The sequence below is a fragment of the Nansenia antarctica genome, assembly GCF_963989245.1.
Source record: "Nansenia antarctica genome assembly, chromosome: 4".
Taxonomy (NCBI): domain Eukaryota; kingdom Metazoa; phylum Chordata; class Actinopteri; order Argentiniformes; family Microstomatidae; genus Nansenia; species Nansenia antarctica.
In genome coordinates, this window is record NC_137689.1 from 13,028,343 (window position 1) to 13,043,162 (window position 14,820).

Sequence of the window (14,820 nt, forward strand, 5' to 3'; positions counted from 1 at the left end):
AGGATTATAAAATGTATAAAATAAATGAATACAAATATAACGTAAATGTTTTCACAAAAATAGCACATTATTTTATTCCATTAAAAATATGTGTGTATAAATAATCATACTGTACACATTACACATAGAGTATATCCTTAATAAAGTAAAGTATTACAGACAGTATGTGACGTGTATATGACCAGGTCCTGTACCCGTGTGTGTCTGTCAGCAGCTCGCTGGCCGTTCTGGAGTGACGGGACCGGCGAGTGTGCTGCTGTCCTGGGTACACCTCCAGCTCCATAGTGGGCAGTGAACACAGGGTATTACAGCTATAGTCCGTGGTCAGGTCTGCCTCAGTCACTTCCTCCAACTCCAACCCACTGCCAGGGAAGACACAGATGAGCACTAACACACACACACACACACTGACTGATATATATAGGTGGTCTCAAGCCAGTAAGGAAAGGATATTTCTCATACAACGAATTCAAGGGATTGAGATACATAAAAATCTCAACATGTTTATTCAGTTCAATAAAGGGTGTTCATAAGCTATAATCATCATCATATTCATCATCATCATCGTCACATCATCATCATCATCATCATCATAAGCATCATTGTCGTCATCATCATCACCAACCTGGTGGCGCTAGCTCTGATGACGTTGTCCGTGTCTGACTCATCCAGACAGGTTTCCAGAGTTGGGCTCTCGCTACCCTGGGACATTTGGTCATCCATGGGTTCCCTCTGAGGACCCTGTAGTTTGGATTTGCTTAGGTTACAATTCTAAAAACACACCTAAAAAGCATTTGCATACATAAAATCAATTTTTCAGTCCCCATAAAGGTAGATGACAAGTATAGGGATAAATTCATTGATTTATTACATAAGGCAGAAAGTATGATTCCTCCTCAGTCTTGCGTCTGCTAGTGTCAGTGCAACATTTACGGCAGTGTGGCCTCTGTCTGGTCACACTGCCTCCTAGTGGCTGAGGTCTTTAATGACACGTTAGGGAGTCGGGAAAGAAGGCCATACCTGGCTGATCTTGTGGATGATGAGGTAGCGCTCGTTGCACAGCACAGTGGAGGTGTCCACGTACTGCTTGGTCAGCAGGTTGAGCCACTGGGTCATGCCATCCACCATGGCCAGGAAGACGATCCACAGGAACTTGAGGATGTCCAGGATCCTCTGGACTATGTCTGGCCTCCCTAGACACAGCAAGAGATTACTTAAGCAATGGTGGAAAAAAGGCTTTGTGGTGTACACTACAACATATTGCATGGCCAGAACTGTTCTTGTCATATACTGCATGATGTACGTAAAACACACAATAATAATAATAACCACCTGATTTCTCCTCTTCAGGTTCTTCATTGTCCTCTAGATCATCTTGTGAGATACCTTCCTCAAATACCTCATTCTCAGCACCACCTGTAACAAAGACCACAGAGCATGTAAATAGAGAGAGAGAGAGAGTGTGTGTGTGTGTGTGTGTGTGTGTGTGTGTGTGTGTGTGTGTGTGTGTGTGTGTGTGATTGTGTGTAAAATCATACAGCCAGTAGAGATAGAAAGTGTTTTAGACCTAAAGCTAGGGAGCCGGCTTGTTGTCTGGCGAGTCTCTCCTCTTTCTCCAGTCTCTCCTCCTTATGTCTCTGCTGACGCTCCCCCATTGCAGTCTTAATGCTGGTCACCCATGCCTGGTACGCCAGCTGGGGGCACAGGATGCAGGAGGGAGAATAAAGATCCAAAGATCCAATCAGAGGTGGAATTAGGGAGAAGCATGTTAATACTATTCTTTACAATTATGTTTTTAGTAAATTTGGGTGGCGGTTGCAAGGAAGGAGAGCACAAGAGAGCTGCCAATGAGGAAGCAGACACGCAGGTGTCAATAACATCAATATTCTGCCAGTGTAGGATAGAGCGCAAATCGGCAGCCCAAAAATAAAGTTGGAAATTAGGTAGTGCCATTGGTCAGTGCCCCCCAAAAGTTTAGGTCTATGCAACAACTGTTTTTTAATTCTTGGGTTTAGAATGGGTTCTTACGATCCGAAAGGAATTGCAAGATGATGTCATCCAATTTGCGGAAGAATGATTTGGAGATAAAAATGGAGATGCATTGATGATGCAAAAGGTACAGTAACCTGGGAATCACATTGATCCATTCATTACTAAGATCTAATTTGTACCCAGAAATCTGACCAAAACTTTCAAGGGTGGTCAACACCTGAGGGATGGATTTATCAGGGTCTGATATGCATAATAAGAAATCATCTGCATAAAGGGATACCTTTCGCTCAACCCCACCTCTTGTAATGCCCCTAAGGTCACCATTGGCTCTAAGTGCTATGGCTAATGGCTCATTGGCTAGCATTAGGGGCAGCCCTGTCTTGTGGTTGTCCAAATCCCCAGAGTTAAATGCGGTGGGATGTCACCGTTAAATAGCAAAGTTCAGCAGCAGCTGACCGAACAGTGGTCAGCCATGGCGCCATATTGAATCTATTAGTTACGAGACTGTCAGAGATGCGGTTGTGTGCGTGTGTGTGTGTGTGTGTGTGTGTAACTATGTGTAGGTGACCTCACCTGAGAGGCGGTTTGTTTCTGAGGCTTCTGTTCCTCTGATTGGAAGTCCTCATCCTCCTCACTGTCAGACTCAAACAGGTAATACTCTCCAGAATGCAACACTGTAGGGGCAGATGGAACACAACACAGTGTATCAAAGCTGAGTTCACAGGGAAATCTCAACAAGATCAATCTAACAAAAACCAGAACAAGAAAAATGGTGACACCTATATATGGGGTCATCAAGTGTATTGAGGACATTCAATTACAACCAAGTTGAACCAACCCAATCCGAGGTACTGAATATGACGTACATCCCGTATACAGACTGAGAGCATTTCAAGAAATTGAAGTTCATTTTCAACCAGATGACACACATTCCCATACTAGCCCCCTGGGAGAGAAACAGCTGAGAGAATTAACAGGCTGACTCATACAGCAGAGGACAGTGGACTTCTGTCTGAGACAGGGGGAAATAACAGAAACAGATGTTGGGAATCGTAGCCCAGAAACACCCTGAGATGACATTACTACACTACTACCATGCAGCTGGTGTTCAAAAAAAGAAATATGTAGGAGCCCTATAAGGCCTATATAATTACACTACAAGAAAACAGGTTCAGGATGAGTCCTATTTAAATTCAGTAAATACATTGAAATAACAATTCAATGATTGCAAATACAGCATTTTCAATGTTCTCAATAAACAAAAAATGAGAAACCGTTCACAAAAATGCTCCCATTTTTTAACTGTGCATTTGAATCACTTCCTGTGTTGACTGAATTGAAACAGAATGTACAGCTACACTGCAGGGCAAAAAAAAAAAAAAAAAATTAAACTGTGCAACAAACGGATTCAGTCCTAAAGTCAGTGATTCCAGATTTCTCACAGCATGTGTGAACCAGTCTGACTCAGCCAGCTGTTTCTCCTGTACGAATAGAAGATACGAAATGTAAACACTACAACTGCTTATCTCTCCACAGGTGAAAATAGTCTCTCAATATCAAAGAATCCACACAAGGCTCATTTCAGCACCCAGAAGCAGACTGGTCTTTTATCTGAGCTATCATAAGGGCTCATTTTGGGACAGAAACAGCCCTTGTGTACTAACATGACCTCTAAAAAGGCTCCAGTCCTATTCCATTCTCTGTCCTTCTCTTCAAAGTGCACAGTTGTTCACTTCCCCAGGTGCATTTGGAAAAGCATTGGATTGGTGTAAGCATGGGATATACTTCATACTTCTAACACCAAGGTAATGTTTGTGAATCAATAAGGGGGAGTAAACAATTGCACACATTACGAAGAATTGTCAACAATCAGACAGTAGTATGCTGTTGCACACAGCTGAAGACACACACTTTACCTGTACCTGACACATCATGCCCATGTTAAACTAGTTAGCATTTGGGACATATACTGTGGAAACTAGGAGAGACATGAACAGAGGCAGGTGGAGGAGTGGGTAAGTGGGTCAGAGGGATGTAGGGAGGGATATGGATCAAACCTGTAGCATGGTCGAGAAACGGCCGGTGCCATTTCTTCTTCTGCTTGGAGCTCTTCTTATCCTTCTTGGGCCCTGTGAGGGGAAATGGACGAGCTCAGCCAATGTGTGTTGCATTATGGGTCGATGTTGAAGGAATTCTAATCACAGGAATTGGTTCTGTGAATGGATGTCTGTCTTGACCTCTTTTTGAACTTCCATTCATTCATGCTTACCCTTTGTTGTGACCAACTATGTCTTAAAATGTATACAAGAGAAGGTTTAAACATCTCATGCTCAGGAACTAATACTGTCTGTGTAATGTGTTATTAAGTAGAAGAGCCTTGTGTGTTGGGAGCTATGTTTTGATAGGTGGGGAATTCAGACAATGTTGGCCCCAGGGTGAGCTACAAGTGTCACGGGACTAGCTTGTCCTCTCCATGCACAAGGTCTTTTCAGTATATAACAAATTAATGACGTTTTCCTCAGACAATCTTTGGGAGCTGTGGCTATTTCACCTGGGGTATGTTGTTGCTCACTCCTTTTTCTGTTTTGCTTTCGGTTGATTGTATTTGACTAGAACACCGATTGAGTATTGAATGAAAGATGATCAATTATTAATTCATCCTCATTAATGTAACACTGGTGTCTGTCTTACGTTCTTTATTTTGAGTGGAAAAAGTGGATTCCTACAATGTCGACTACTTCTAATGAATTGCCAAACCATGAATAGGATGATTTTACAGTGTGACAGTGAGAACATACGGTAGGCCCAGACCAAAGCTCAGTGGACGGTGATGGAGAGGAGGGGACGTGTGAGCAGGCCTACCTGACGACTGCTCGTCCTTGCTGCCCGACGCTCGACGGCCCTCTTTGTACTTCTGCTGTTTGGAGCGGATCCGTTCCATCCTGAAAAGGGCAGGTGTAGTATGTTGGTGTCATGACAACAGAACGCTTAAGCCTACTTCTCATTCCTCCAATGGCTTAGTTCAGCGGTTCCCAAACTGTGGGTCGCGACCCCCTAGTGGGGCGCGGGGGTACTGCAGGGGGGGCGCAGAAATAATGGGAGGGGGAAAAAATGCACACACAAGAGCTGTAAACAAACACTGCTTGCTTAAGGTTACCATCAGGGGTGTTGTGGGCGTTGGATGATAAAAATGAGAACCTAAATGGAGCGCAGGCCATAAACTGTAACAAAGAGGCAGCGAGGGGGCTCCATTCACGTCATTGACGCGCGCTCCATTCACGTCATTGACGCGCGCACTCCCTCCTCCAGCTATCTAGCAGCAACAACAACAATGGATAAGTTTATGAAAGAGCCAGAAGCTAAACGAAAAGCGAAGGAGCCCATGACAAACGTCCCAAAGCCAAAGTCAAGAAAGTATGACGATACATACCTCTCCCTGGGCTTCACGTCTAATGTGGTCGGTGCGGAGGAACGACCACTGTGTGTCCTCTGTCTCAAAACTTTAGCGGCAGAAAGCATGAAGCCTAGCAAGTTGAAACGTCACTTGGAGACCACACACCCGACTGATGTGAAGAAGCCCCTCGATTTCTTCAAGAGAAAACTCCAAGAATACCGTGGTCAGCAGAGCCGTTTCGTTAAAACAGCATCTGTTACGTCTAATGCTCAACTTGCCTCCTACAAAGTGGCATATCGTATCGCCCAGTCTAAAAAACCACACACCATCGCTGAGGAGTTAATACTCCCTGCTGCAATAGATATGGTTTCACATATGATAGACGAGGCAACAGCCCAAAAACTCAAAGCTATCCCCCTGTCAAACAACACTATTGCGAGACGCATCAATGACATCTCAGAAGACATGAAAGAGCAGCTTGTTGAGAAAATAAAAGACCAACGCTTTGCGCTCCAGGTAGACGAGGCCACAGATAGTAACAAGGACTGTCTGTTAATAGCGTATGTCAGATACATTGATGCGGAGGGTTTGAGCGAGGATTTGCTATTTTGCAACTATGTCCCAAACAGAGCAACAGCTGATGAACTGTTCAAAATCATAGACAAATACCTGAGTGAAGCCGATCTGAAATGGGAGGACTGTGTGGGGATATGCACCGACGGTGCCCAGGCCATGGCAGGAAAACGGGGAGGGCTCCAGACGCTCATCAAGCGCGTTGCACCGAAAGCAGTGTGGACTCACTGCATAATACACAGGGAGGCACTCGCGTCAAAGCAGCTGAGTCCAGAGTTGAATGACGTTTTGTCTCATGTTATCACCACCGTCAATTACATAAAAACAAGACCACTGAAAGCTCGCATTTTTTCCGCTTTGTGCGAGGAGATGGGCTCCGAGCACACAGCCGTGCTATTTCACAGCGAGTCGCGTTGGCTCTCTCGCGGAAAGGTGCTGTCCAGGGTGCTATCGCTGAAAGATGAGATCCGAATCTACTTGGAGGAGGAAGGGAACGAACTTGCCAGCAAGTTTAATGATGAAGACTTCCTCATGAAATTGGCCTACCTAAGCGACATGTTTGAGAAGCTCAATGAATTGAATCTACAGTTGCAGGGCAACAACACACACCTTCCACATCTGGCAGACAGGATACAATCTTTCACACGGAAACTGGACATGTGGGGCAGGAGACTTGAACAGGGGGACATCGACTCATTTGGGAATCTGAAGGCATTCATCGAGACCAATGAGCTGCAGAGCACAGTGGTTCCATGTATGAGAGAGCACATCTCAGCCCTGAAACAAAGCTTCCAGAAATACTTCTCTGTGGATGACAGTGCCAAATACGACTGGATTAGAGATCCATTTGTTGCACCACCACCTGCCATGTTCAGCACTGCGGAAGAGGAACAGTACATCGACATGACTTCAGAGTCAACCATGAGGCTGCAGTTCACATCCACGACTTTGGCTGGGTTTTGGATTGGAGTGGAGAAGGACTACCCTCTCATTGGACAGAAAGCTGTGGGAATACTGCTGCCTTTTGAACATCGTACCTGTGTGAGATAGGCTTTTCTGCTGTTGCTGCTATCAAAAGCAAATACAGGTCGAAGTTGAACATTGAGAATGAACTGAGAGTGGCAGTCTCAAAACAACAACCCCGCTTTGAGAAGATTTGCAAGGCAAAGCAAGCACACACAAGTCATTGATCGTAATTGTGATAGAAATGTGAGGAGTAAGAATAGTGATGCAGTAGAAATTAGTTAATGTTGATATGTTGAATATTTCAGTGGCACAGGATCATTTGCCAAGCACTTATGTTCCTTTTCAAACCATAATAAAATATAAAACTATAGTTGGATATACTGTATGTGTCTTGTTATTATTAGAAGAGAAAATGTAATGTTTTTACAACTTTATACAATTAATTATATCAATCTAGGTGGGAACCGGGTTAGGGGGGGCTCGAAAATATTTCCAATTACCCAAGGGGGGCCTGATTGAAAAAGTTTGGGAACCACTGGCTTAGTTAATGGTTTCTCTTAGTTTGCGGCATTATAGACCAGTTTCCCAGACCAGTCCTAGACTGAAAGGCTACAATAATGGAGAGTCTCCACTGAAAGTAGAAGTCAGTCCATGTCTTAAATCACCCTGAAATGTATGTGACAATGTGACAAATGTGACAAAGCAAGTATTGCACTAGACACACTATACTTAGACATCTATTTTTTATACACATTATACATTTTGAGAGGGAGATCACTGGCCCATTCAGTCTTATAGGCTATTCATGGGTCTTTCATTGACAGTTACAATATACAGTATGTTGAGAATGCTGCATATTCTTGGCTACTCACGATCTCTTGAGCTGGGAGAGGGACTTCTTCTCGACCTGCTGGGCGGACTTTATGTTCTTGATCATGCTGGCTCTGAACAGCTCAAAGCCCCTATCAGAGGACAGTGTTTAACATGACTGCAGTCCAACACAATGGGGCATGCATACAGTACTAATTCTAACAAATTGTATTCATTAATGTATCTATATACAGCACTACCTATTTCTTGAATCACTCAATTAATTAATGTATTCAACATGGACCATGTACAATCAAAACATCATACAGTAAACTCACCATATTTAGCTTTACAGCTAAAAACATCTAATGTCACTGATACATAAACACATGAACAGACATGGAAAACTGTTGTTCCACGGCTTCTGTCATACAGGACTGTGGTTATATATATATATATATATATATATATATATATATATATATATATATATGAGCTAGAACAGAGGGGGTCTCCGACATTTCTTACACAGGTCCATTCCTCTTAAATCCATGTGGGAGAGGGAGGGAACACTGTGGTTGAAGTCTAGGGTTAACCACTCTGCAGATTTTGGCTCTTTAGAGATGAGGTTTAAGAAATAAAGTGTTGTTACACCACATTATGGATAATGGAATTATTTATTGCTTGCAAGCAAGAGACAGGGCCCAGTCTAAGTCTGAGAATCGATTCAGCAAAATCCAAAGATGCAGCTCCAGTTCTTTTAGGGGAAAACATTTCAGGTCACAAACAGTTCAAACAACAGGTTGTGTGGTTGGGCCTGTGGTAGTCATGTGGTGGGGATATGAGGCGCCAGACAATTAAACTAGAGGCAAGGTTTCTGGGAAACTACTCACTACCCCTTTCTCGCGTGTTAGACGCCCTTGCTTATCTCCTTTGCACCTGCACATATCTTACAAAGCATGTCTGGCTCCATGTCTGGATTTTGTGCCCCCACCCGACAATAAATCTACTCAGTAACAATGGCCCTATCAAATGGCCTTGAATCAATACATACCATGTGAGCGCAATCAAGACATGCTGGCAATATTCCTCTGAACAGTTCTATCAATGTCTTTTCTATAACAACACTCTGCACCATTGAGGGGTCAGGTAGAGACTGCAGCCCAGGGGTGCATCTCAAAACTCTTAAGTGCTTCCAGTTAATTTCCTCTCCCATCTTCTGCATAGACGTGGCACGGATGTGGCACAGGAAACAAAATGGCAAATACCCTCATCAGCTTCAGTGTTGTGAACTCAGTGCGTGTGAGGGAAAGGAGACAAGGAAAAGATGCCACATTAGACCATTAAGATTGAGCCCAGGACCCTCATGGCTATCTGAGTCTGAGGGGCTTTACACACTACAGAGCCGGCCTGAACCGTGCTGCGCTACCTCCGATAATTTTCTTTCACATTGTCCTTTCCAGCGCTGTTTCAGCAACTATGGTGGAATAGTTGGCCAGGTTAGGATAGCTTGTTTGGATCTTTGTAGTGTCATGTACTGTGGTTCTCTAAGGGCCCTGTAGAGGGCGAGTGCTCACCTTGAGGCTTGACGGGCGGAGGCCTGCAGGTCAGCTGTCACATGGATGAAGTAGCAGCTGAGGAAGACTCTCCTCTGCAGCAGGAGGAAGAAAAAGCAGATACTGTCCCAGATGATCCCTGCCTCCTCCACAGGCAGAGTACACGCCTTATCACTCACCGTCTTAGCTGTGAGAGACACATATACACATATACACACACACACACACACACACACAGACAAACCGACAGATTATTGATTCATTATTGATTATTGAATATCTCCTAAAGCTTAGATCAGTAACGTCAGTGTTGTTCTGCCAAACTGGAGGTTGACACAGGTGCTCAGTACTCACGGTCATAGTAGCCCTTGACTGTGCAGACCAGACTGAAGAGCTGAATGACCCAACAGAAGCCTCTCTGCATCTCCTCCACAAACACACAGGCCAGGATCTAAGGAAACAGCACACACTAGGACTATGACACACACACGCACACTTTCTGACAATACACTATCCTGTCCTGTCTGATGATACTGTTAGAAATAGATATTCTTAAACTATACTGTCTTATTTTATAATTGTATTGTATGTATTATATTGTGAGAAGAGGAGCCCTAATGGACTAAACTGAACTTAATGGTCAGGTGACAACCACTCACAGACAGCATGTTCTTGGAGATGATGACAGCTATGTTGTACATGATGAGGCAGTCCCACAGCACCAGGCGTGCCCGGGAGCGCTTGACCAGCAGCTCGGTACCGAAGAGCAGGAAGAAGAAGCAGGCCATCAGGTAGCCCAGGCCGAACACACTGATCCTGGTCGCCCCCGTCACAAACACCACCGACAGCACGAACCAGAACATGTAGCGGAACACTAGCACCTTGGCCATGTCCAGATAAGACCTGGTGGCAGAGGGGTAGAGAGGTGGGGGTGGGGGTGGTGGTGGTGGTGGTGGGGGGTGGGGTTTGATACAGGGATGATTAGGTTAGTTCTACTGTAGGAGTCCAGTCATTCCTGGGGTTGACACGGTTAGCTCTAGGTGTTAGTCATACCTGTAAGTCATGAGATTGTCATGAGATTCAGGAAACAAGCTTGGTTGGTTCTAGGTGCCAGTTGAAGTTAGCTATAAATGTCTAATTATTTTAGTACCTGCAGTTGACCAGCTTTGTTTAGGTGTCCAATCATACCTGCAGTTGATAAAGTTGGGGGCGGGGTTGAAGGGTCGTCCGTCCATAGGGTTGGGGTGGTCTGTGTTCTCCCCGGCCAGCACCATCCAGTCCTCCCTCTTCTCGTCCTCAAACACCTTCCACTGCTGCGAGGCACACATCAGGAGGACGAAGTCCGCTATAGAGACGAGATACAGAGATCATCATCACACTCAGTCGCACATCAGTAGTGCAACTTCATTATCAAACCACTAATGAACCATGTTGGTGTGGTCAGCAGAGGCTAATCTGTGTGAATAGGCCCTGTTGTGCCCTGCTTGTGTGTGTGTGTGTGTGTGTGTGTGTGTGTGTGTGTGTGTGTATGTGTGTGTGTGTGTGTGTGTTTCCATCTTTGAAATATCAGGGCTCAGTTATTTTGCAGTATTTTATGTTTGTGATTTGCAATTCAAATGTTGTATAATATGTGTGTTTTGCTGATTGGTGTGCTTTTGTTGATTGTTCTAAAATAAGAAAATGCCAATAAATATAATAATAATAAAAAAAGAAATATCAGGGCTCAGATGGAGGTGAGGGCTCACCCATGAGATTCTTGGAGTTGGGGATGGTGTAGAAGTCTGGTAGGTAGATCCACTTGATGAGAGCTGAGTTGATCATGACAGGGGTGTTCCAACGCCAGGGGTAGTCTAAAGAAGCAGAGAGTAGAGAGACGCAGTCAGCAAGTTGAGGTGCTTACTGCTTATATAATACCTATCGAATCCTTCCAGATTGGTAGTGCCTATGGGGTAGGGGAAGGGGGAAGGGCCCATTTTGAGCTCAGCAACTAGACTGTCTGCTGTGAGGTAGATGCTGACAACACACTCACCTATACAACTAGACTGTCTGCTGTGAGATAGATGGTGACAACACACTCACCTATACAACTAGACTGTCTGCTGTGAGATAGATGCTGACAACACACTCACCTATACAGAGTGCAGGAGGTATGCCCACGCACAGGAAGTACTGGTAGATCATGAAGACGGCCAGGAACAGGCAGTACTTGGACCAGATCTGGGCAATGGCTGCCCGTCGTCGTCGCACCATGATGGCAACCAGCCAACAGCCGTGGATTATGACCAGGAAGTTCATTCTCTGGCCAATCACATTCACCGTCATCAGGAGGCAGATCTTTGAATGACAAAATAATGAGAGGAAGGAATGAACGAAATACATGCAAAGGATCTTGAATAGCAGACCTGGGTCGAAAAATAAGATTTGCCATTACACTGAGGAAGCGAAATTAAGCGAAATTAAAACAAACACATTTCAACCCAGGCCTGTTGAACAGTGACGTTGCTTGACGTTGTGAGAAGCTTACCTCCAGGCCAAACTTATAGAAGCTGTAGTTAAGAAGGTACTTGATGCAGGTTAGCAGGCCCTGGTCCAGCGTGTCTCTGGTGGCCTGGGGGAAGATGGCGGGGATGGGGGGAGGGGACCTCTGCTGCTGCCGGTAGTGGTGAGCCTGGTGGCGGTACACGGTGGCCTCGAACACCAGCAGTAACAGCACCAGCAGGTGGTTCTGGAAGGGAACAGGCCTCAATGAGCTGGAACTTATTATCATGTTCTTATTCACATTCATATTCATATGAAAAAACTTTTTGTCAACAAACCACACTGGGTCATATCCTACACACATACAGTGCAAGACATATTCATTGAAAAGACAAATTATGAAAGGAATAGACAATATAACTAGACTAATCTGTGCTGTCCAATCTCTTTATTTCTATCCAAATAAGTGATATTCTTCAAGATCATAATTGTCAGAGTGATAAAAAGGTCACTTTGAGGGAGGTCCATAGCCCTGGGTGGAACGCAGGTCTTACCTTGCTATAGCCCAGCGCAGTGGCATCTTTCCTGAAGCCAAACCAGTTAGCTGGATCCACAGGCTCTCTGTAGAGAGTGGAGTTCAGGATCTCCTTTTCACCCAGGTTAGTTTCATTAGCAAAGGGCTAGAGAGAGAGAGAGAGAGAGAGAGAGAGAGAGAACATGAGAGAACAACTCATAGAACATGGGGTCTAGACATCTCTTCCATTAAATAAACTCATTAGGAAAATTAGGTCATAATGTTGAGGTATAAATTAATTAAATACTGCAGTGTTATTCTGCTGAGGTAAGGCCAGCATGTTTACACATCACGGAAAACAGTCAACAAAAGGCTGTTTTCTTCTAAACAACCATAAAGCCAGACACTAAACTAAACAGAATTCACACACCATACCACTTGTAATTATAACTATATTAACATAATTATGAACTATTAGAGCCACACCAGGGGTAATTTTGGCATATGCTCTGTATGCTTTCATCTCCAACTGTGTGTGTGTGTGTGTGTGTGTGTGTGTATGGACTGTAAAATATATTTCAGTAGCCCAGGAGTTTATTTGCTTTTACCACAGAGCACACCCGGCGAGTATTGGAGACAAGCTATTATGGGATAGAGGCTATTATTGGAGACCGGTGGTTATTCTTTTCAACCCCCACCACTGTTGTCAAACTGCTGCTCAAACCCACAATATGACAGAGCTGAATATTATACAATACTGAACAAATATATATACAGAACAAAGATATATATCAGCATTATTATTTGACAATAAATCAGTCAAAATCTTCTTCGGTCATTTATTATTGGTTCCATACAAAGCTGCGACTGTCAAATTAAAAACACGTTGGTGATCTTGCCACGGTTGCCCAGAATCAAATGCGTCACTTTAATCATCAGCTATCAACAAAGAATACATAGCGTTAAACTATCTATTTTGACACTGGTGTGTGTTAGAGACCGGTGTTTATTTACTTCAATGTCATGTGTGGCCCGGCTATTATTGGAGGAGTTTGTTGGAGATTTTACAGTATGTACTGTATGTATGTGTGTGTTGTCTCACCCGAGTGCAGTTGTTGGAGTACTCAATGGGGTTGACAATGCTGAGCTGGTAGAGCATCTTGCAGACAATGATGACGCAGACCCAGACGGTGGAGAGACAGGAGGCCATGTGACGGAAGCGGGAGTAGGGCATCGCGAACGCCCACAGCACCACTAGAACCAGGTTCATCACCGATGGCTGGAGGAGAGAGAGAGAGAGAGAGAGAGAGAGAGGAAAGACAGAGAGAGAGAGAGAAAGAGAATGAGAGAGAGAGAGAGAGAGAGAGAGAGAGAAGAATGAAATAGAGAAAGGAATAAAAAGCACATTTCAGTTTCAATTCCTTTAGTTGACAACAGATGTGACCGGTGTCAGGTGACTGCGGGCGGCCTACTGACTACTGACCTCTCTCAGTGACACCCAGACCACGAAGAAGGCCACCGTCTTGAGGATGTGCAGCTCCAGCACCCTCCAGATGAACACCTGCACCCAGGTCAGGACGTCCGAGAACTTCCTGCACAGGACCAGCAGCCTGTCCATCACCAGCCCCCACTTACTGGGCATCATCTCTACACAGCGGATACAGACAGTCAGACAGACAGACAGACAGACAGACAGACACATGGACGGACAGACAGACAGAATGGATATCATGACAAACGTGACATTCATAGAGTAGGAGGGAATGAGAGAAAAAGATTTCACTTGGCAATGCCCACCTTCATCCTCTGATTCATCATCCTCCAGATCTGTCACAAGATCATCCTCTTCAAATACCGCCCCGTCTGACTTCGGCTTCTGGCTGCTTCTCTTCCTGAGAAGGGCAAGAATACAAAAAGGCTATCGGGGAATGCACTGTGCCTGTGTCTTATATAGCATTGAGATGCGCAGAGTAGCATGCCTGTGTCTGGTACGCAAACCGACCTCAGATACATATACTTTCAAATACTTGAGTAGTGCTTGACTTGGTGAAATAGACCAAACATGAAAACCCCAAGGAAATTCAGGTGCATGTAGGTTTATGTACGTATATATATGCCTGTTTTTTTTTTATTTTTTAGATTAGATTAGATTCAACTATTGTCATTGACAGAATACAAGTGCTAAGACAACGAAATGCAGTTCATCATCTAACCAGATAGTAGTGCATAGTTCAAAAGCCATGAATGTATGGTCATTGCATGGTGGGACTGTATAGTCTATAAGAGTAAATACATATAAAGTCAGTATACGTGCAATGAATATGAATGTAAAAAGTCAATATATTTGCATGAATATCAATATGATATGTACAGTAAAGATATATGTACAGTGTGACAGATATGTGCAGTGTGTACATATTTTGTGTGCACTCCAGGGAACTCTTCATATATAATATGTGAGAGGTAATATTTCGATTTATTTTACACAATGGTATCAATTTCAAAGTGTTTCTCGAGTTTCATCCTTCCGCCATCTG

The 14,820-nt window shown here is 44.2% G+C and overlaps 1 protein-coding gene across 1 annotated transcript in view; it reads right to left on the reverse strand.

Annotated features, from left to right (window-relative positions):
- Positions 1-14,820, reverse strand: part of piezo1 (piezo type mechanosensitive ion channel component 1 (Er blood group)) — a gene marked incomplete at both ends in the record, with an annotated part of 76,358 nt that overhangs the window by 8,505 nt on the left and 53,033 nt on the right. The window contains 19 exons of the mRNA XM_080529044.1: positions 195-362; positions 626-741; positions 1,021-1,193; positions 1,568-1,694; positions 2,566-2,666; positions 4,050-4,121; positions 4,855-4,934; positions 7,798-7,887; positions 9,313-9,478; positions 9,646-9,742; positions 9,951-10,194; positions 10,480-10,636; positions 11,037-11,141; positions 11,421-11,625; positions 11,816-12,016; positions 12,324-12,449; positions 13,386-13,562; positions 13,767-13,930; positions 14,081-14,171. Of these exons, the coding sequence (XP_080385170.1) occupies positions 195-362; positions 626-741; positions 1,021-1,193; positions 1,568-1,694; positions 2,566-2,666; positions 4,050-4,121; positions 4,855-4,934; positions 7,798-7,887; positions 9,313-9,478; positions 9,646-9,742; positions 9,951-10,194; positions 10,480-10,636; positions 11,037-11,141; positions 11,421-11,625; positions 11,816-12,016; positions 12,324-12,449; positions 13,386-13,562; positions 13,767-13,930; positions 14,081-14,171 (2,660 nt within the window). The remainder of the gene's footprint in view (positions 1-194; positions 363-625; positions 742-1,020; positions 1,194-1,567; positions 1,695-2,565; positions 2,667-4,049; positions 4,122-4,854; positions 4,935-7,797; positions 7,888-9,312; positions 9,479-9,645; positions 9,743-9,950; positions 10,195-10,479; positions 10,637-11,036; positions 11,142-11,420; positions 11,626-11,815; positions 12,017-12,323; positions 12,450-13,385; positions 13,563-13,766; positions 13,931-14,080; positions 14,172-14,820) is intronic.